Source organism: Daktulosphaira vitifoliae, unplaced genomic scaffold (assembly GCF_025091365.1).
Source record: "Daktulosphaira vitifoliae isolate Bord-2020 unplaced genomic scaffold, ASM2509136v1 Scaffold_1, whole genome shotgun sequence".
Classification (NCBI taxonomy): Eukaryota; Metazoa; Arthropoda; class Insecta; order Hemiptera; family Phylloxeridae; genus Daktulosphaira; species Daktulosphaira vitifoliae.
The window spans coordinates 55732958-55756139 of record NW_026099572.1 but is presented as its reverse complement, the minus strand read 5'-3'; the positions used below and the strand labels follow the sequence as shown (position 1 = coordinate 55756139).

Below are 23182 nucleotides of genomic sequence, written 5' to 3'. Positions count from 1 at the left end.
AAAAAAAAAAAAAAAAAATGCAACATTAATGTATAAGTTTGTTTTAAACTAGAGTTTAAAAAAGTTTACTTTTCAGTTATACTAAAAAACGCTGCTACGAAGTCATAAAAAAATTAAAAATTATACTTGTGGAAGTCGATGGAAAGCTTTATTTTTGGTTTTTCTAACCAAAAATGCGGTATCTTATTAAATAATTTAAAAAATTACAAAATATTTTGGAACTTCAATGACAATTTGGTAATGTTAAGAAGATCGAACCAAAGAGGTTTTGTGAAAATTTAGGATTAGCTTTTTGTGGTTTCCAGACGCTTTAGAGAGAAGTGTTTCGTGTGCAATAGTTGCCCAATGGTTTAGTTGAACATTAATAATAGGATAAAAAAGTGACTTACCAAATTGTAGGGTGGCATTAAAAAAGTCCTGCGGTCCGTCTACGCCGCAACAATTGTGTTCCCGCTGCAGGGCATTCCAAACTATGGTGAATTGTGGATCGGAGTCGTATTCTGCCGATAACTTGTGTCTCAGTGCCGGTTTAAGTTTGGCGATCATTTTGTCGTATCTGTACACCCAGTATACTCCCAGAACAGCGTCACCGATGAGCAACCCCAGTAGCATATGCCAGTAGATGTTCAGTAGCCGTTCGTTAAGAGTCTTCGCTCCCATGCAACCGACCAGTTGTAAGAAGCCGCACTGGACGGCTAATGCAACATAGGCATACAGCAAGCTGGGATGAGCGAGGTCCAGGTCGGGTACGAGGTGCCGACGCTGGTCAGCGACTACCAGCCGGCAAGCGATCACTACAAAGCAAACGACGCAGACCAGCAGTACGGTGTTGCACGTGTATATCCAGATACGGTAGTAGCGCATTGCCCGGTGTGCCGGTGATTGAGATACCGTCATCCGAACGGTAAAGCACTCGAATATGTCTGCGGCCAAGTGGTGCTGGATCAGCATAACGGGCATCATGGGGGCAACTTCATCCGCTCAAAGTTGAAATACCTGCCGTCGACGCCACTACAATAAAAATCAATAAAAAAATATCACGAGATGATTCATTTATACATTATGTGTGATAATGTGTTTGAAAAAAAAAAAAAAACTCACAATACGCAGTTGAATAATTTTATTTTTGATTCGACAAAAGGTTATTTTAACATTTTTTCTATGATAGTTCTTTTGTTATTTTACATTAAAATTGATCCACTGGCTGTACATTGTCAAATTATTATATGGAAATATCAGTAATTTTGTTTTTCTACGTATATTTGATCTAATGATTTTTTCACTATGTGTATTCATAACTTTTTTAGATTTAATATACTAAATTCGCTGTATTTTTATATTAGATTAATACACGCGTGACAAAAAAGGAATGTAGGAAATACGTCTCATTTGATAAAATAGCCTCCTTAAAAAAATTTTTTTTTATAAAAATGTGTTTTTTGGTAAAGGCGTACAGTCATCGGAGGTCGAGCTCTTCGGGAAAAAATTTTATGACGTCTTTTCCTATAATAAATTTCTTAATGTTATATTGGATCGATAAATTTCTTTGTTTAGTTCTTTATAAAATTAACTAATTAACCAATGAAAAAAAGTTGTTTGAAACCATTTCGAGTAGTAGTCAATTTTGTATTTAACGTCTATTTTTTCAACATACAACTTATAGTTCATTAGGAATCGTAACAGTCAATATTTTGTATAAAAATTCCTAAACTTCAATAAATAATACTATTTGACGTTCTTTGTTGTTCAAAATACCGTAACAATAGAAAGTCAGTTAGAATCAAATAACATTTTACTTGTTTATGCGAAAAGTTGTTTAATATTCTAATTTATGAGTTTATCCAAGTGGAAAATGGGCCAGCTTAAAAATTCACACTATGAAGCTTTCGCATTGTATTCATTTATGAATGTGCACTGTATATTCTATGTTTTTCCGTGTTATTTTGTTGCATTTTGATAAACGCCTGATTTTAGTCTCTGATTAAATTATTATCAGCTCGGGACTATAACAGTGCAGTAATAATTGTTAGTTGTTGGCTCGTGACTCAGCGTTTATGGATATCGGTATGCCAAAAAATATGCCAGAATAGCGATTTATCAAACTTTTCAAGTTTTGTTAGTAGTTATTAGTTTCTAAACATCATTTCAGCCACCTCCACGATTGTTCTATCTCTTGGGATCATGACCGACGACATTTATTATTATTAATAACTAAACCGGAAAGGCGAGTTTCCGCTTTCAAGACCATCAGGATGCCGCATTGTAGAAAATTCCAAGAAGTCGGCGAAAACAGTAATAACAAAGAAAATAAAAATTATCCGTTTGACACTGTTGAAGAATATCTGCGTGTTTAACGCAAAGACGAGTAGAACGTTGTTTAGGGCGGGTAAGGTCTTTTAGAAAATCTCAACCATTTTGACGAACTTGTATTTTCACGTACGTAGGAAGCGTTTGACATGAAATGTCAAGTACATTTCTTAGTACAAAACTATTTTAGTTATTTTTCGTTACGTCGTGACGTTATTTTAAGTAGGACAAATTTTGTACTGTTTAACTATATCAGGATATAGTTTATAGGATTTGTTTGGAAGATTCGCCGAGTTGTTTCGTGGAGTTCTGATAAACATTTGCTTGTTATAAATAATTTTAATTGAAGGTGATAAAAGTTAAATAAAGTAAAAAGCAACTTTGTTAAGTAGTTAATGTGATTTCATTATAAAGCTAGTTGATTACATTTCTTATAATTTGAATTTCGTTTAATATTGTTGCACATTTTTTTTCATGTTATCCTATTAAAGGGATGTAAGTTGCATGAACGATGATCGTTTAGCTTATTTCCCTTTTAATTTTACGCAACATCTACTTGTTTGAAGCTAATATTGTGGAATTAACATAATAAGCCGAGCATTAATGTGTTGTCCGGGCTATTTTTTCACGGTTCTGTTCATCATTAATAAAAGTATTTTATACAATGTGTGTTAGTATAATTTATTAGTTTATTTACTTTTTACGAGTTGGAATATGAATCAAGCCCAGTGGAATTAAAAAAAAATTATTCGCTTGGATGCCGTGGTGTAATGGATAGGTTCTCTGATTTTAACATGTTCATTTACTGGAAGTTAATCACTGCACGACCGCGTTAATTGGTGATCGTCCAATACTCTCTCTGTCGGTCTTCTATTTTTGCGCTGCCTTAATTTTACTTTTTTTTTTCACCCTACACGGGTGCGTTTAATTTTATACTGAAAACGAAACAATTAATAAAATAAATGAGCTAGTTAATTTCGCTGTTTTTTGTGAGCCACTCGTTCGTTTTACTCGTGCCCCGAAATAACTGTGTACATCGATGGAGTTTTAATAGCAACCCACGTGGAATAAATACAGTCGGGCAAAGAAGAAATAATGTGCCATTGAGCAATTTCTCGTACGTTAATAATGTATTGTGCGGTTAGCTCTACGATGTTATTATCTAAATTAGACATAACAGAAACGGTTTTGCTACGTAGACAGATACATCCCAGTCTTCATTAGGGTGATCGTATCTGGTAGTCTACTCGAACGCACGTTGGCATTATATAAATTGCTGCTATCCACTCCGAGGTATGTATTATATTCTGGTTGGATAGTATGAATACCTATGAAACGGCGTTTTAGGTTATGCAATATTAATACATTAGTGTGCTCGTGCGTGCGTCTTACACACAATACACGGAGCGCTCCTTAGCCGTTTTTCTGGTGCCTCTGTATCTTTCGTTTCGTCGATCGCACGTATGCCATTCGTTAGTTAATTAATTCGGCTGGGCTTATCGTTATTATGTCGACGGATTGTAATCAATGTACGATCCCCAACAGAATGATACAAACTACGATAATAAATGAAAACATTATACTCGGTTGAAGATGTGTTTAAACGTTTCTTGATTTATAACACAGTTCTTAATCGTCGAATCCCGAGATTGAAACCGTTAACTTATTTTGGCATTGATCTTTTATCGATTCAGAGGTGTGTTGCGAGACGACAATTATCCAACACATACGAAATCAAAAGGTAAACGGTTTGACGCGCGCAAAATAAAATAAAGGCAATCACGAACTAGGTCGGTAATTATTGTTTTCTTTTCAAATTCAAACAATTAATCTAATTCGGGATTTGGGACCGCGATAGAACCGCAGTGTTATTACTGGCGGTGTATACTTTTTCTCCCCTGTGGATTCTTTGGATCTTTGCGAGTAAACTTAATAACATCACGTCTTTAGATATAAATATATTTTTACGGCTCTGCCGTAGTGCCTGTGGTGGGGACTGACAAAAGGTATGAAGATGGCAATCGGAATTGTTCGAAATAGTGCTGATGATATTTGTACGACTGCTACACTCTGTCTATTTTTCTAATAAATTTCTCACGACTTGTGTGCATTTTGTCACTTTGTGTGTTTTACGCAGCTAACCGAATATTAAATGGTTGAAATAATGCGCTGCAAATAACTCATTCTAAAATTACTTTTAAAATTTCCCTTTACTTGCAAAATGAGTATTTTCAGTAGTCTCGTCTACTTTTCATGTCGCTTGTCGTTCCAAATTTCATTTTAAATGCAAAATTAGTACATGTTCAGTATATTTTCTTCTATCGTTTTTGTTTATAAATATTTTTTATTCGTGCTGTTGTATTCACGCGTTGTTCATATAATTACTATTTTATTAAGTTCATAGATATTTATAAGTTGACTAATAATTTCATAATATAAAAACGAAAGCCTATTTAAAATTTAATTTAGCTGTTTTGTTTCTCTATAGTTAGAAATAATATTTTTATCAATGAAAAATAATTATTACAAATATATAATTGGCGAGAAATTAAATGTTGAATAGAGAAAATGAGTGTAATATAAATATGAATGTCGAAGCCAAGTATATTTTCGTCTACATTAGAAAAAAGTTAATTCACTCACATATTTATTTTTTAAGTTTGTTTGCTTCATTAACATTTAAACCTTTTTATTAAAATCATAATTAGTGTTGTTTTGCTGTTACCTTTGAGTATACGATGAAAATAAAAAAAAATATATAAGAAGTTTTCTTTTTCTCTTCACCAACGGATAAAAAAATTATGGTGTATATTAAAAGGCTTCTATGTAATAATAATATGTAATATAACCTTATAAAACACTATTCGCTTTTCTGTTCTAATTCTCAGTGAATAAACCATCAATTTGCCATTGTAGAGTTTCCCTTTGTTATACTTTTAGTTGGTAATATTTCTAATTATTAATTAATAGTTATTATACGTAGTAACTAATTTAATTAAACGACGGACTTCAAATGTTGCGACTGTACTTAATATAATTATTAAGTTCTTTTACTCAAGTAATTTTTTAAGCTACTCATCTTAATAGTGGAATGTTTTTTTTGGGGGGAGTAGATAAATGGGGAAATTACCCTCTTAATATTATCTTAACCAAGCGATTTTTTTATTTAAGAATACTTTTTTATCTATAACCCTATTATTTGATTTTCTATCGTAAGTACATAAACTACTATGATTAGAGCAACTTAGGGTAGACCATAAATTCTGACTGTGGTATAATATTCTTAATAGTTAATTGACAACTTTTCTTTTTCTCGTTGAAACATAAAAATTGAATTTAACATGCCGTGTTACTATAATAAATATAATGCATTTATTATCTTTTTATAAGCTGTTGTTGAAAACTAATAGTTATAATCAATTTTTCAAATTTTATTTGCTATAAAATATTTCTTGTGAACATATTTATTATACCTTATACGCTATTAAAAAAAAAAAATTGTTAATGTGTATGGACGGGCGTATGTAATTTGTGCATCGTAAAAGTATTATTATTGTTTTATTTTAACATTAAATTCTCGATCATTTTGAATGAAATCAAAATACATATACTTTATATTTAAAGTGTGATAGTAATAAAATTGTTATCAAATTTTTTATTGTTACTAAAAATATTTTTCATATCTATAAATTGAAGGTTGTCCCCCAATCCTAAACTCTTGGATACGTCGCAGCAAATTAATGACTTTAATTAATCGAAAAATTACTACTTACATATTAAATTCAATTTGCAGGCAAAATTTGCTTTGAATACAAGTACATCTGAAGATTGCCTTACAGCATTAGCATTTAGTATTGAATTTACTAAATTGTAGTTCCTAAAATAAAAAAATATACTTAATAAATATGTAGTGAAAATAAATTGAAATGTTGAAATATGTGATATAAATGCGAATGTATAAAATGTCTTAACAGTATGATATGGTGCTCCAAATAATAATAATAGATTTACAGATGAGCAGTTTCTCATATAATCGAATTTTATGATCCAACTGTGTGTTGATTAATCTACAAAACTTTTGATAATTTTTGTTAATGTTATACATTACTGTTTTTTTGCAAAAAAAATTGTTTATCGAATGTTATTATTTTGTAATACTTTTATTTTTCACGAATAATGTTTCGGGTGATTTGTAACAAATATGTTTAATGTTATCAGTCATCTATGGCATTTCTTCACATTTAGTTTTATCGCACAGCCGCCCGCAAAAATTTTTCTATAATTATTATATGAAATAATATTTAAAAATATTTTTTGTAGTTTTATATATTATTTATAAAATTAAGTGTTTCTATAAGTTGAACAAATTAACAACCAACTTGTATGTCATTAATTTATAAAACATTACTCTTAATCCTAGAATTCATAATGTAATTCAATAAAAATAAAATTTAATCTTCTAATTAAAAAAATATAGCATAATGGAATCGCGGCATTGTGGTGACGTGCATAGATGGGACAAGTATCTGACAGTGATTAACATTATTGCCATAAAAAACGATTCGGTATGAATCTTTTAAATTGCATAATTTGTATATTTGTAAATTTACAATTTCTATAATATAAAATGTTGTCATTTTATACTTTAACATAATTTGGAGATTTTTTTTTAATTTCTTAAATTGAGGTATTTTTTTAAATATTCGGCGTTTATTGGTTTTGGATTGAAATCGGTTCAGTAATGGCTGAGAATTTTCATGAACGGACATTATAAAAACACACACCTCAACAAACCAATACCTTTTCGACTTCGTATTGAAGCTAAAAAAATTATTTTACAAAATTTTATGATACTCATCGATTATAAAAAATTTCAAGGGAATGCATATGCTCTCTTTGCCTCCCCCTTAGACGCCAATGTTTTATCGCATCATTAACAATTCAACTGTAAATTTGATTATCAAAAACAAATGCCGTTCATGTTTATGCCGTGTATAGATTTATTAGGGCATAGTCAATTTCGAGTGTTTACTATTGAAATATTAAACTATAATTAAATAAATACACTATTGCGTGTCAAATGAAACTAAATAATAGTATCTCATTTTCCTCGGGACGTTCCAGGCCATATTTATCATTTAAGGTTATACTATAACTGATTCAGCACGCAAATCGCGTTTATAAAATTAATGATTAATGTTTCAAAACAAATAAAGATAAATCGGTGAAGAGCTTCTTCTACGATTACATAAATTGAATTACTCATTACTTTAAATGAATATTGGTAATTTGAATAGTAAGAAACTGCCATCCGAGAGCAAGTAATTCATTATGTTTGTTAGATATTAAGGAATGATATTAAAGTAAGCTATGATTTTAAATCAATAAAATCGTTTTGTATAGTTAAAACTGTAAAAATATAATGACTCTTACTAAGTCTTAGTATATTTTATGATATATACAATAATTTATCGCTTTAAATTCAAGTGGATATATGTATTAAATATTTAAAATAAAAATTCAGGAAATTTAAGATGATTACCAAACGGCCATAAAAATTTGATACATCAATATAGTTTTTTTATAAAATTAAAAAAAATGTTGGTTAATTATGAAAAATGTAATTGATAGTTTGAAGTAACATAGTAAATTAAGGAACGGAGGAAGGGCACTACCAGTTTCCGCCCTGTAGTGAAATATATATTTTTTACAATTATCCCTGATTTAATTAAATATTTATGAGCAATGATAATTAGAGCATATTACTTATACAATAGTATGAATATTGTTTTTCGTATACTATCTAAAACTGGATTCCATTTTTTCTTTTGAACGTAACATTTAAGCGTAATAACTTATTTAAATTGTATTAGTATAAGAAATGAAGATTTTAAATATTATTGTTTATCAAACTAGAACAAGTTTTTTTATTCGAACACTTTTGTTAAACTAATTATTAAAAAAAAAATGTCCGTATATAATGTAGTAAAATATATAATTGTTTAGTCTTGAAGTTTATAAAATAAAAAAAGTATTGATTAAACCTTTTTTTTTTTAAATTTTCAACTAATATATGTTTCCTTCCTTAAAATTGTCCCAGTAGATTTTGGTATTAATGAATTTTTTATTTTTTTATTTTATTAAGCGTTATACTTAGTTTTGTAAATAAATTTTGTATCGCTTCAAGGGCAACTATTGAAAATAATAATTGTATTTAAACTTTTGCTAATTTTGAATTGGTAACAGTTCAGTTCAATCAAATAATTTTTTATCCGATTGAAAGATTTTATTAGAATGAATAAGATTTATATATAAGTAGTTTCCTTCACTTTTGATTTGTACTACAGTATGCATTCAGATTTCGCCAGTAAATTGGTAGGACTTCTTATTTCAACATACTTGCACTTTTCAGACATCAGGAAACCCATTTTATTGATAACTCGAAGACACAAAGAGGTTACGCTATGTAAGTGGATAGAGTACTGGATAGTTGAGCATTAAGTTAGTAAAAAGTTTTTCTACGATTTGTCTCATCATATTATTCAGCGATTTCATTACAGTGAACGAACAGTGCATAGTACGTATACGGATTGCAAATAAAAATAATTTGAATTGAATAATGAGTGTCGATTGATAAAAAATTGTTTATAGAATTTATCAAATTACAGACAGTATAACAAAATTATTTTATCAAACGTTGAATATTTTTGTGGCGTTATTCTAATAGTTTAAGTTTTAAAACTAATCACAGAAAAATTGTGTAGAACGAAAAGCTTATCGTACGCGAGAGAGAATGTGATACGTGTGAAACGTCGGTGATTGGATTTGCTAATGTACTATTTTAGTTGCAAGGTGAAAGAATTTGATCTGAAAAGAGTATTAAAAAGAACCTTTCTGTATTACAATGTCACGGAGCTATAAGATAAGTGGTAATGCTTTTTTCGTGATATTATCCATGAAAACGAAAGCATCCGTCGCTACTATTTTAGATCACTGTTATTACTGCTATATCATCTTATTAAGTTTAAATGTTATTTCGGTTTGCCAACGAGTTGGCCGGATTACATAATAAAGACTCGTGTTTATAATAGTCATGTCCATTAAGATTACTCAACAACAGACAAATAAACAATAATAATTTTGATAAATTCATTATACATTTTCTATTAATTGATTTTTCTTTCATATTTTTTGGTCGTAAATTGTCTGCTTGTTCTATGTTTACTATCTACTTTTGAATCCACATGGGAACATTTCGAACGATTACATTCGAAACGGATTTATTTTCCTTTTAATCGGTTAAGTACGTTATAATCGCGATTCAATGGATAACGTATACTCTGCACATATACGCGAAAGGTTCGCTTTGACCACTTTCGGTTGGTTTTTGGGACAGTAAAAGTATATTGTCTTCGTTAAAGGCATGAAATTACATCCGTTGTATGGGGTCAGGTTACATTTACTTGTCCTAACGTGGGCCGGAGAAGATAAATAACGAAAAGAAACGGTCGTTATTTTTCGTTTGTACATTTACATGTACTAATGTACTTACACATACATTACTGCAAGTCGTACAAACATAGGTGCCTATGTATGAGATTGTTCGGGTCGAAAGTCGTTTAAAACACTTAAAGGACGAGGGCAGTAAAGAGCATTTAAACTTTGAGTGCCCATGACCACAAACTGCCGCTTTTGCGATTTTCAGCAAGTAATTTCCTTCTGAGTTTTACGCTGTGATTTTAATTAAAAGTAAATACTTAAATGGTCGTACAAGTTCGTCACTACTTCCTTGTGGTATTTTTTGAAAATATTCTTAATAATTTCGATTATAAATGGTATAGTGTTTTAATTAACTGCAAAAAAACTGTCAGGTTAAATTATGTCGACATTGGTTTTAAAACGTTTCATTCATTCAGCAAACAGGACTCCGAGAAAGATATTTTTAACAGCGTAGCTTCCTATTCATACCTGAAAATAGCACTTAAGATTTGTCTGGATTCGCGGAACACCCACGCTAAATATTTCATTTGTATAAACTGTTGTCTTGTAAGGCGTGAAAATAATTTCCCCTCGATCAATGCACATTACCAATTTGCCGGATTATTTTTCTTGTGAAATTCTCGGCAAAACATGCTCACTGCGTATTTATTGCAATGTGTTGTTATTTTCTTCATAACAGTTTTAGTATTGTTTTTTTGCCATCATTAAACTGTACGTTACAACATTTTTACATTCACAGCCACATTTGAATTCATATTTTACGAATTTATTGTTGTAAATAAAACTCTAAAAACACCACACGCGGTCGCAGTCATGTTATTTATCGCAATAAAGTAACATTCGGGTACCTTTTTTTTTTTTTACGTTATTTCGCAAACTACATGTATCGCGACTATTTTGACAGCCAGTGCGAACGTATGCTGAGAGGAAAACCTCATGAATAATAAATCAAAACGACAACGAGATAGGTCAGCTTTTCAAACTGATATCTTAACCATACGTTATGCAAAATCGAATCTATTTCATCTATCAGCCGATAGTTTGTATTGATTTAAACAAAGTTGACATAAAAAATCGTCGTAAATACTTTACAGCTATTTTGGCATCGTAATCCTACTGTATCGCTGGGACATTATTCATTGATATCTTAGGCAGAAGTATTGAAAGCCAACGCCCCGTCATGAAACATCATGATTTACTTACACTGATAAAAAAATGTGTCAGCCAATTTAAATAATAGTGTCACACTCAATCACGCTACAAAAAAGTTATTAACAATTTAATGTTTTGATTAATATCAACGAACTTGCATTAAAATTCAGTATGATGTGAGAAACAAATCCTTAAACGAGTTTGCAAAGTGCCGTTGTAAAAACTCGGTCATAAAATTAGTTTGTTTTTGCCCTGTGACATTATCGTTGAATTGTTTCCGAATAACAACAGACTAACTATACGAATATATCATTTTGTGAATCCTGTGATGGATTTTGTTTTAATGATGCTTGATTTTAAAAAGATAGGATTAGTTGTCCAGCACGTGTAATTGTTTGACTCACTGTTTTATTTTGCTAAAAACCTCCTAGGGAATTTTTGGGGACAGGGTGATAAAGTGGTTTTCAGATGAAATTGATAATTTGTTAGAAATTCTCAGGTAAAATAAAACAACGGTCGAAATTAAAAAAAAAACTGCGGAGAGATATCCGGTCTGACCTTTTTTTAAATGTTTTATACGCTTCACATAATAGTACTGTTGTAAAATGTTGCGAATTAAAAAAAAAAATGTTTTTCAGTCAGATAGTCTGTCAGGTATATTATGCCTTATGTAATGGAATAAAAGTTGTATTGTTTGTCAAAATTGCATCTTATTGCTTATTATTTTTAATTTATTACAGCTTGGCTCATTTTACGCCTCTGTAAATAATACATTTTCAATTTTACTTAATTTTATGTCAAAGTAGTTGTAAGTATTAACTGTAATTTCATTCAAAAGTTGATTTCTAAAATTGAATTTTATTTTTATATTTTTATTTTTTAAATATTATACTTGTAAAGTAATCAAGGCTTATACATTAGTAAATACACCAGGGGTGAATTTCAATATTCGACTTAACATGACAGGTCTGGGCAAACGATATTTTTTTTGGCTTACACCCTGATATTCTTCAACGAATGGTCTAAGATTTCTAAATTATATATCTTATCAACTCAATCATCGAGGTCTAAGCAATAATAAAATCTAAGCATCAATAGAATTTTAATTCATTTTTTTTGTATAAGTTTTATTATTTCTAGTCAGACTTTTAAATTAATAGTGTCAATGAAAATATTAATGTATGCAATTCTGTTTGTATTCTCTACTACACTAGAAAAATTTGTTTAATAAATACTTTTCGTGGTTTAAGAATATAAATGATTATATAATATAATATAATGAAAATGAGCAAACAATTGATTGTAATAATTTTCAACAATAGACATTCACCAAAATTACAATCGATTATTTAAGTGTATTAATATAGCGATTATACTTATTGTAAAAATAAATAAACAAATTTTGTTTTTTAATGTAGTCAATATTTTCTTATGCTGTTCTGAGAATATTATTTATTGTTTTTTTAATTTCTGGCCTAAAAGTTCATCATCTATATAATATTTTTAATTTTAACAAAATATATTTTTAAGTGTTGCATTTACATAAAGAAATTATATTTTTGTTATTTTTTTCTGAACATTTATTAGGAAAAGTACTACTTTTATAATTTCTAGTTTTATCTGAGGTCATACAGTTTCTATTTTTTTTTTTAGTTGTTCGTTTCTATTTTATTTTGTGTAATTATTATTGTTTTTTTTTTCATATTAAATGACATGTGCAGTCCATTACTCAAGCTAATGTAATTTGGTTTGTCAAAATACATTAATAACTACTGATAGCTGTCTGTATGATTCATAAAGCGGATAAAGAGTACATGAATGAGCCAACAAAGGGACTAAGCAAGAGCTTAAAGGGCTTGTTTTAGTATTGACTTCCGAAACTCGCGTTAATTTCGTCAGCGTCCACTTTGTTATTGTATTTTTTTCTTTCATGTTCTTAGAACATTGTTCTATGCATATCGTTATTTACGTGGGATTTTTTGGTCTTCAACACGAAACCAAGTTATTATATGGATTATGATATAAATATTATATCGAATTCGATAGATATTACCTATCGTATATTATTATTAATTTTATAAATCGTTACTTAGTGCTTATTATTTATATAGTGGAAAAAAAATTTTGTTAATGCTCAATCCAATAATTTTTTTTAAAAATGTATCAATTTTCAATGATAAGTCGTATCTTTATACCAAAAAGTCTGGAAACTCTTAATGAGTTTATAGTTATCTAATTATGGAATAAGTATTCTAATAGTGTTTTTCAAACTTCTTGTCATAACTTATTCGTAAATTTTTAAACAGTTGTTGAAAAATTAAAAAAAGAATACGTTTTAGAGAACGCAATTATTTAATATCGCGTAAAATTATTATCTTAAAAAAAACTTAAAATATAAGTGAATAAATAATAAATTAATGCTTAATTTTTCTTTTCAGTCAAATAATTGTTCTTTACGTTTGCAGATAACGCAAAATAAACTCACAGAAAAATAATGACTAGTGTAACAATTAAATTGCAGTAAAATTACTTAATTATTTTTTTTCAACTCTGTTTAGCATTTTAATGTGTACATTAATTAATAAAATAAATCGTTCCTCGTGAAATTAATTATTAGCTTGTTGATATTCTTGTAATAGGTTGTCAGGCACGTTATTAACTCGTGTTAGAAATTTTATAGTAACATTGAAAATTTTAATTGTTTAAAGTTTTCTTTTCTCGCCGTGACGTCAACGACGAGTGAATCTTCAAACATTTTTAATGGTATAAAGAATCGATAGTTTTTGATTGAATTGTGTATGAGTCAGGGTCTTACGAGTGGCACATAAGGCCGTTTAGGATGAAAATAGGTCAGACCGCCAAATAAATAAAACATACATTATTTATACATGTATTTTGCTCGTCTCGTAACCTGTGGTTATCTGCGGCATTCAAAGAATATACATAAAAAATACTTTGCTTTTGGCACGTAACGGCACGAGGTTTAATATAATAATTCTGTATTATTTTTTCATGATGCCGTCAGAACATGTATACGCCGAAAAGTATCCTATACAGTGGGGCGTTTCCATTCAACGGGCTTTCGTCGAATTTAACTATGTATTCACACAAGTTCTTAATGGTTAAATCCATTCAATGCCTGAAGTCAGCCTAGTTGTTGGCTTTTAAATAAAATCCAATTTAATTTCAACAAAAACGTCTGAAAGGAAAAAAGCGTTTCAAAGATTCTAGTATTGCACATTATTCAATTTGATTTGTTATTATTGAAATCTCAGTGTCTTTAGCAAATGCAGTTAGGATGACATAATTAGTAATTTTCGAGCATATTTACTATGTTACTTGATCCTATCTCGTTTAAGATGCGGATGAAGACTCAATGAGATAATACATAATATAATATATTATGTATTGTCTTATTGAGTTATTGAACGATGTCTTATTTTCAGCTAATGTGTTGTTGTTCCCCACAACATTTTTTTTTATGATTACCAAAATATTAATGAGTTAAAAAAAAAGATTATCAAAAAATTTTATGTGCGATTGAAAGAGTTCAAACATTGCTATGTAAAATTTTTAATGCCGTCCGCAGTGATCGTTTCTTCTAGCCCCCTTAATGTGTCTTTGCTTATAATATAAGAAATATATGCAAAATATAGACACTTATTTTCGTTAAATAATTTTATTTTAGTAAAATAATCGTAGTAATAAGTTGCTGCTTTTTATATTATTTGATGTTTAAAAGTTTTAACTACTTTAAGAGTAATATTTTCAAGATGAACCTAGTACATTTCGAATGGTTATTTTTACTAGTTTTATCAATTCAAGGTCAATGTTATATGCATCTTATAAAGAAATATAACAGCTATTACAAAACTAGTTCAAATTTTCAGTCTCTTCATGATAAGTTAAAAATAGGTTTTTACTTCTAAAAAATGTATTAGATTATCTAGAAAATTAACTGTGTTTTTGTTTTATGAAACGTTAATTTATTTTTAAATCTTCTTATTAGATCATAATTATTTCGTTTAATCTATTTTAAATTTAATTTTTAAATAAAAATATATTCAATGATGAATGGCTTTAAACATTTGTAAATTGTTATATTTTAAAAGTTATTATGATGGAAACTTTAGAATTAATTGACACATAAAATAATCGATCTCAAATATTACATTAATTAATTTAAATTTACTGATCCAATTAAAAACTTGTCTTTCAACTGGAAGTAATGTGGATGATGCTGTTAATATGATAATTTAGTTTATGTGCAATTATATCGATATTTTTTTACCACTTTTATAAATATAAAGTAGAATTAAATATCTATAAATTCTAATAAGGTTATGTAAAATGCATACTTCTTGTTTATCGTTTCCACAGTTATTATCGTCATGAAAAAAAAAAAATAGTTTTTATTAATTGTTTATTTGTTCTTGCTTATTAAAAATAGCTTATTTAATAATCATACCGTGAAAATATTTTGGATATCATAAAATTTTTTTCCTGTGTTAGAGTGAAATAGTTATTTTTTTCTTTTTTCCGCATATAGTCAGGTGACATATTACTTTGGTAAAATAGTTGCGAAGTATCACGTCAAATAGGATTAGATACTTTGTCATTAGTAAATGAAAAAGAAAAGTCTAATAGAATTGTCAACGAAAACTGCTGAAAACGGTACTTTACACATAATTTAACTTGCTCTTAACATCAAGTAATGTAGTGAGTCAAGGGCGTCACCGTTAGCATTTTTTCTATCGACTTAAGAAAAAAATGTTATATTTTTTTCATTAAAACAAGTATTGAGTTTTTATTTTGCTATTTACTGTATAAATTATTTATTATTATTTTGCTTTGATAATAAAAAATTAACTTAAATATTTTCTTGTATTTTTATTTTTTAATATTGTGATATAAGAAAAAATTCTTATGTACAGTTTAAAATATTTGCTTAAAAATAGCTGACAAAGTAGTATTAATATTGTTTTGATTGATGTGTTAATGCGAAATTAAAATTTTGATATTGTTTTGATAGCACATTTCTTATTATAAGCGAATTTATTAATCACATTTAATTATATAAATTAGTTTCAAACTAATGAAAATATTGTTGTGGATCATTCTTGTGGGCAAAGTTTCGACTTTGATGCCTTTAAAGTTTTGTTTTGAATTTTTAAAATATTGATTAATTATTGGAGCATAATTACTAAGGTTCGAATCCACTGTAAAGAAACAAAAATAATTAATGTTTCGTTGGTTTAGTAAAATACAATAACTACACGATGAATAAGTTCACTTTGGTATGTAGAAATCAATAGGTAACTCATGTAGTGTGTAAACTAACAAAATATAGTGCTTATTTCTTTAGGCTTTTGTAAAATCGATTTCTTTTTTCCCGATAATAGTGAACAGTAGTGTTTATTGCTTAAGTTCATTTTATTATGCTGTAAAATGTTTAATATATATATACTATGAGAACGTTTCATTTGTTATACTTTAGGTCAATTTAAATTTTATATTACTATCAATTGAATAATTTGTGAAAATCCCTTGAGTGTAATGAATGAGTATAATCATGAAAAATTATTTACACTCGCCACATTTTCAATTTATTGTGTAAGTTTAAGTTATTAAAGACTTAAACATACACAGTAAATTTCAAAAAAGGGAGTAATTAGTAAGAGTTGTTTTAAACTTAAAACGGATGAGTATAGTTAATTTATTAGATAAGTAAACCGAAAATTTGGAAATTTTAATTTTATCGTTGATTTTAAGATACACTTAATGTATTTAGTATGTTATTTAGTGAATTAATATTAGATTTGGACATTTACATAAACGGCAATGATTTAATATAGCCAAACTGTCTTTTAAATCCAGTAAATAATTACTTTTACGAATAAACTTAGATAAGTTTGCGTTAGGCTACCAAATTCAATCCTTCTGTACTTTTATTAAGAACGGAGTTTAAATTTGTATGCTATTCCCTAGTTAATACTCGCATTAATAGCGTCTGTGTAAACAGATAAAAACAATATTAGTGACTAGTAAAATCAGAAGTGTGAGTAGAAGACAGTTCCATTAACTATTTCAATTAACGATTAGTAACAATCTTAATCAAATTTTTACTGCTCACGATAAAAAAGTAGTATTCATTTATTCATTTATTATTTAGTGGTTGTAATAATTTGATATAAACTTACTATCATCTACTAATACTGTACTTTATTAATTTCTATTGTACGCGAGACAGCTTTGTACTTAATGCAAGTGAAAAGTACTGATGGGAGTGATAAGTACAAATTACTACGCATCTTGCAATTCTGGCATTTTAAATGATCAAACAACAAAGAAAAATGTATATGTAAAAATATATGTATTTACAAATAAATATAAATAAAAGTATTCCTTTGAAAACAGATATTAAAAAATCGTTAGAACACTGCTTAAAAATTATTTTATGTTAGGTTATTCATTATAACATAATAAAATAAACCAAATAATCAACTTATCAATCGTAATAATGGGTTCAGCTGACCCCTTGCATGGTTTACATTAAAAACAATCTTTTAACTTATATATATATATATATATGGTATACTATCATCATTAATAGAAATAAAACTTTTGTAAAATTTAAAATTTACTTTTGAATAATTTCAATCTTTGAATTTTAATTATGACTTTCTGCCTTCTATATAATAAATACAAACTTTATAACTTAAAAAAAAGAGTAAAATAGTATTTCCTTACAAGTAATTTTAATTTGGTCATAGTCTGTTTTTTAAGAAGCAGTTAATAATAACAAAATTAAATATTTTCTTTATAAATGTATTTATGTTGGGTTAGCTTCACATATTGTATCTAAATGGATACGAAGTAATCAAGTAAAGTATAATAGTTTTGGAAATTTCCTTCAATCTCTGTAATAAAAGACAATGTCTCATAAAAATACAATTGTTATAAAAAAGTCGATGTTGATATTTTGATTTCACACTTGACATTTGTCTTGCTGACGACATACATTATTTAAAAATCTTATCACTATACAAAGTGTTGCAGGGGCTTAAATACCATATTAAAATGTTTATTTTATTATGCAATTAGGATTGAATTACATTTATTATTAATTTACTTTAAAAGTTCCATTAAAAAAACTTTTTGAAAATGTTCCAAAAAGCTTGACTTCTTTAAACATACGTTATATTAAAACTAATAAATTATACTTTAAGATGATAAATGAAATGTTATTTGAAATATTGATTTCTAGGAGATATCAGACACGATACTAAAAATCATACATTTTTTTGTAGAAATAATACATTATTTTAAATTTGTTTCAAATACCCATTGAAGCGTTTTGTGGCAGCGATTGTAACCACTGACAAATATCAATAAATACTAATTAAAAATAAATTCTTTATGTGCATCTCAATGGATTCCGATTGTATCTAACTTTTTATGTAACTATTTATATTATTAATAATTTTTTGTCGTTTAATGAATCAATATTGTGTTGACGTGTTAGTGTTCTTCTCGTAAAAAAGATTTCATTGTAGTGTCTATAGTTGTAAAGTGTAAATGGAGCGTTTCAAAACTAAATTACTCGAGACTTCAAATTGAATTTGAATATTTCAACAGAGTGTGCATTGTATAGAAGTAACGTGAGGCACACGATAAGTGTATATAAATGTATTCTGCAATCTCGCTTTGTATGAATACTTAATGTTACATATTTCATGTGCATAAGCAGTAATTTTATTTGTTATAAAGGAAGCATGTTCTATTGGATAGTAAGACCTTCTTGCTATTTAGCGCCTATTAGTATCATTTAAAATCTCAAGAGGCTGATTTTTAAATATTGTATTTGAATTCTCTGATTTTTTCTATATTAAACGATTACTAACTGATTTTACGTGGCAATCAATACGTTATCTTGTTATCGATAAAACCCTAACCGCAAAAAAAAGCAAAGTTGTCTCTGGGGACCGTTTGAATAGTTTATTTATTGCTATGCTCTTCGTCCCATCAATAGTAAGCAGTCTTTTGAATCCTAAAAAATTAATTTGCAAAAATATGGTTTTATAATTTAACGATCACCGTGATTTAATGAGTATAGACATTGATTACTTTAGTCGAAATAACAACATAGTCGAATCGTTCCATTACCCTATGTGGCTGTAATACCCATGGGTAAAGGTTAGCTTTGGCATGGACATTGGATTTTTTTAATAGTGAAGCCTTTGCCCTTTTAACGTCCGCTTAGAAGCTTTAGTAATATCTAGTCCCCGAGGTTTTTTCATTCGTTCTGAGGGAACGTGAAAAATACGCTGCATGATACATAACCATTTAAAAGAGTTTTAGAATTTCCCCAAGTAAGTTCTGGTCCATCAAGTTGAATAAACGCACGTTTTCTGTAACCCGCGGTACTAATTTTTCCCTTAGGACACCGTACTTTTTAAAGCGCAATCAGTTAATTGAGGCCCTGGTATTAGAAATAAAGGGATTATATCTCTATAAAACTTTCTCCAGGTTGTTATTAACCTTCGATAAAAATTCTGTATTAACAAATATGTTTAATTGTTTTAAGCGTCTTTTTCTCTCTTACATGCATTTGTGAGTTTTGGCTCATTAAACATAGATAGTTAAGTTTATATTTTTGACTTAAAGAATGTTGCAATTATGATTACATTTAGTCGAAATTCTTGTACAATTGCAATACATATTCATTATTTTTCCAAAATAGGAAGATAACACGATTATCGTTACAAATTTTCTAATTAATATTTATTTAGTTGTTTCGTTTACTATTTACCTGAACTTTTTATTTTGTAAAATATGCTGATTATTTTCCAAATTAATACGTTTGGAAATTAAATTAAAATGTATTGAACTATATAGGTCAATCGGGTAAAAACTTTTATTGTGTTCTAAAATTAACCTACGCTCCATTATGTGAATGTGTGATTTTTCTTTCTGTACAAAACTATAATTCGATAAAAGATGACTAATGATTTTTGTCATACGTCATGTTTACCCTTTCCTTGTTCTAAACGCAGCGTATCGTTTTAGGTTTAGAGAATTTTATTTATTTAACGGAATATTTACTNATGACAAAAATGTCATGTTTACCCTTTCCTTGTTCTAAACGCAGCGTATCGTTTTAGGTTTAGAGAATTTTATTTATTTAACGGAATATTTACTTTTAGTTATCAATAGAAAGTCAATCGTATTTGCCAAGTTAATATTTTTTAACTGGCATTATATTACAACGTTATCATTGTAACAATCTTATCATCATAAACGTCAGTATTTATTTTATTTTTATAATTGCTTGTTTACAATGCCAGTAAGAGCACTGGTTTTTATAAAATTTTACAACGGTTATGGATTTGTGATGGTAAATTAACTGTTTTAGTAATGATGAATTCACTAGTAATTAACCCGTAAGTGTACTCGTGTTTGTACACAGTTTGTTAAAAAAAAAATGTATGTACTTTTAAAAAGGCAAACAGGCAAAATACTTTAAGTGAATTTATTTCATAGTTACCGAGAGATATAAATGTTAAATTGAGAACTCTGAGTAAAGGGGCCAAGAAGTGGTTTTTGTACGGCGAAGGGTTTTAATGAATATTTCAAAAGGGTAAAGTGTGTTCATTTCGCCAACTATTCAGTTGCTGTGATAGACAAGCTTAAGTGCAAACTATATAGATTTATTTTTAAGTATTCGTTGATGTTCTATGAGTAGGTATAAAAACTTCACAATGTGATTTAAATAAACACTTTAACTTATACCCCTTAAATAGTCATTGACATAACAATAATTAATGATACAAAATAAAATACACTTATTCAAAACTTTTACTGTGTTTTCAATTGAAAGTATTTAACTGTATTAATGCGAAATAAATGTAGTTTTTATATAATATAAAGAGTTGTTTTAAAAAAAACTAATTATATTAGTAATAAGCTTCATACTGTGTAAATTTAACGCATTTCTAATCAGTTTAAGTTTATGTAATATCTCACTGTGATTGAATATTTTTATAATTAATACATGCTGAGTTGTTGTTGTTATAAATAAAAAATTAATAATAATCAGTGGTTATTATAATACGCAGATTCAAAAATGTAACTTTTATTTGAATTTTAAGGGTTTGAAAACTTGAATTTTTATTGTGTTTTGGTTCAACTTAAATTATTCATAAGTAAATAATGAATCAAAATATAATAATGTATATCAACAAAATATTATGAACCTTGAAACGTCAGAAAAATATAAAGGGGTTGGCAAGTGTCTACAGGACGTATAATTGCTGATATTGACGGGATAATTTTAAACGGCTTTACTCGGACAGCTGTTATACAGTAGAAATAAAAAAATAACGTATACGTAGTTATGTCTTGGGAAACTTCCAGATGATATCGACACATCGTCATGAGGGATTAAAATGTTGTTCATAATTAAAACCTTGATTTACATTGTTGGTGCTTATTATTCGAGCCAAACAACATTTTGTGTGGTCTGTTTGAGGTAGAAATGTTGTTGAAATATTTCATTTTTAATAATTTTGTGTACAAATAGATAATATGCTATTTGTATGCGATACAGATAAACTCATTTTCTCGTTGTCATTTACTAAAATAACGATAAACTCCTCATTAAATTTACGTTTCAGGCTATTCAAAGGTGTCTAATTACTATAAAATTTGGTAGTAGTCTCTTGGGGAACGAATGATCGGAATATCATCTGACTACACATGTAATGAGCGTCTCATTTTAGTTATCCGACTTAATTTCGCATTTGCGCATTTCTCTACGTCTAGACTTGAATACTCGGTATTATTTTTTATTTTGTGTTGAATCAGTGTTATGGGGAGGTTTTTTTTTTTGAATTTGTTCATGTCGTACTACGATGATTGAGCATTTAAATTTCAAAGGCACGTCAAAATATATGCATTTTAAATATTTCTTTTTTTTTTACTGAATTACGAGACATACTTAAAATAATAAATGAATTGATTGTCCACCAGTTAAATATCCAAAATAAAATAGTCCAAGAATAAAACATTGAATAAAATATTCTAAATAAGTAGCTTGTTATTGAAAGCTTCGTTTCGTGGAAGTTTTGATGTTTCAACTTTTTATTTTTGACGATTATAAATCTTTAAAATGTTTTCAGACATTGAAATGACTTTCATTGGATTTTTAATATTAATTATAGTGATGATAAAAGGAACATATATTTTAGCAGTCAATAAAAATGTATAGAATTATAACTTCAAAAGAATTCAACACAATTAATTAAATACATTGTTTTTTAAATGTCATAGATTTGCGATTACTGATATTGAATTTTCGATTACGGTGACTTGTAATAATTTTTTTTATTTGTATCTATAACAACAAAAGCTATTAAATTAATTATATTATGTTTAAAACGACTTATTATAGCATTGTCGGTTATTTGCTTTTATTCTTTAAAATTTTTGTTAATTTCTTTCTCTTCTTTCGTTTAGTTTGAGTCGTTTTTATCACCTCGTTACACTCTTATGTTTTATCCAAATTTAAACAAATATCAAAGATACACAATCTTTGACTTAACGTTGTGCTGTCCCAAAAGAGTTGTTTGAAGTCTAGCAAAGTTAAAACTAAGTATTCCCTAGAGTTTTATCTGGTCGTGTATTTTGACTTAAGTTATACATTTATAACTAACTTTATTATATATTTGAAAGTATATTTTTATAAATAAATTATCGTGGTTAGCTTATTTTTATTTTTTTTTAATACTACGCCTTTCTATTATAATTGAAACATAAACAATCATGACCCATTTGAGGTTGATCAAATTAAATATATTTACATATACTTTTTTCTTGTATAAAATGAAATATTTGAATATAAAAGTTGAAGATCATTAGAAAGTATTTAGAAATGTAAAAATGAAAAAGATGATCAGATGAGTTTTGCACAATAATTAAAATACTATTATTTTTGCGTTTGTAATTTAAAATGCTAAAATTCCTTAATACTAATTATTCAAAACTGGTCTTTGACCATTAATTTTTTTTAAGTTTACTTCTTTTACTTTATATCAAAATAATAATTTTTTATACATTATCTAACTTGAAATATAATTTTTTAAACTATTTTTATATAAAGAGATATTTTTTTATTATTTTAATAAAAAAATAATTTAAACTCGGGCTCGAAGAAACTGTTACA

The 23182-nt window shown here is 28.0% G+C and overlaps 2 protein-coding genes across 3 annotated transcripts in view; one reads left to right on the top strand and one right to left on the bottom strand.

The window, feature by feature from the left end:
* LOC126896560 (uncharacterized) overlaps positions 1–23182 on the top strand; it is a 70457-nt gene that overhangs the window by 8864 nt on the left and 38411 nt on the right. The window lies entirely within an intron of this gene.
* Positions 1–23182, bottom strand: part of LOC126896561 (uncharacterized) — a 31894-nt gene that overhangs the window by 4215 nt on the left and 4497 nt on the right. The window contains exons 2-3 of one of the 2 annotated variants that reach the window (XM_050669462.1): positions 6081–6184; positions 390–1011 (exon numbers count right to left, since the gene is read on the bottom strand). In XM_050669462.1, the coding sequence (XP_050525419.1) occupies positions 390–963 (574 nt within the window). In that variant the 5' untranslated portion in view covers positions 964–1011; positions 6081–6184. The remainder of the gene's footprint in view (positions 1–389; positions 1012–6080; positions 6185–23182) is intronic. The other variant, XM_050669463.1, reaches the window with a different exon arrangement.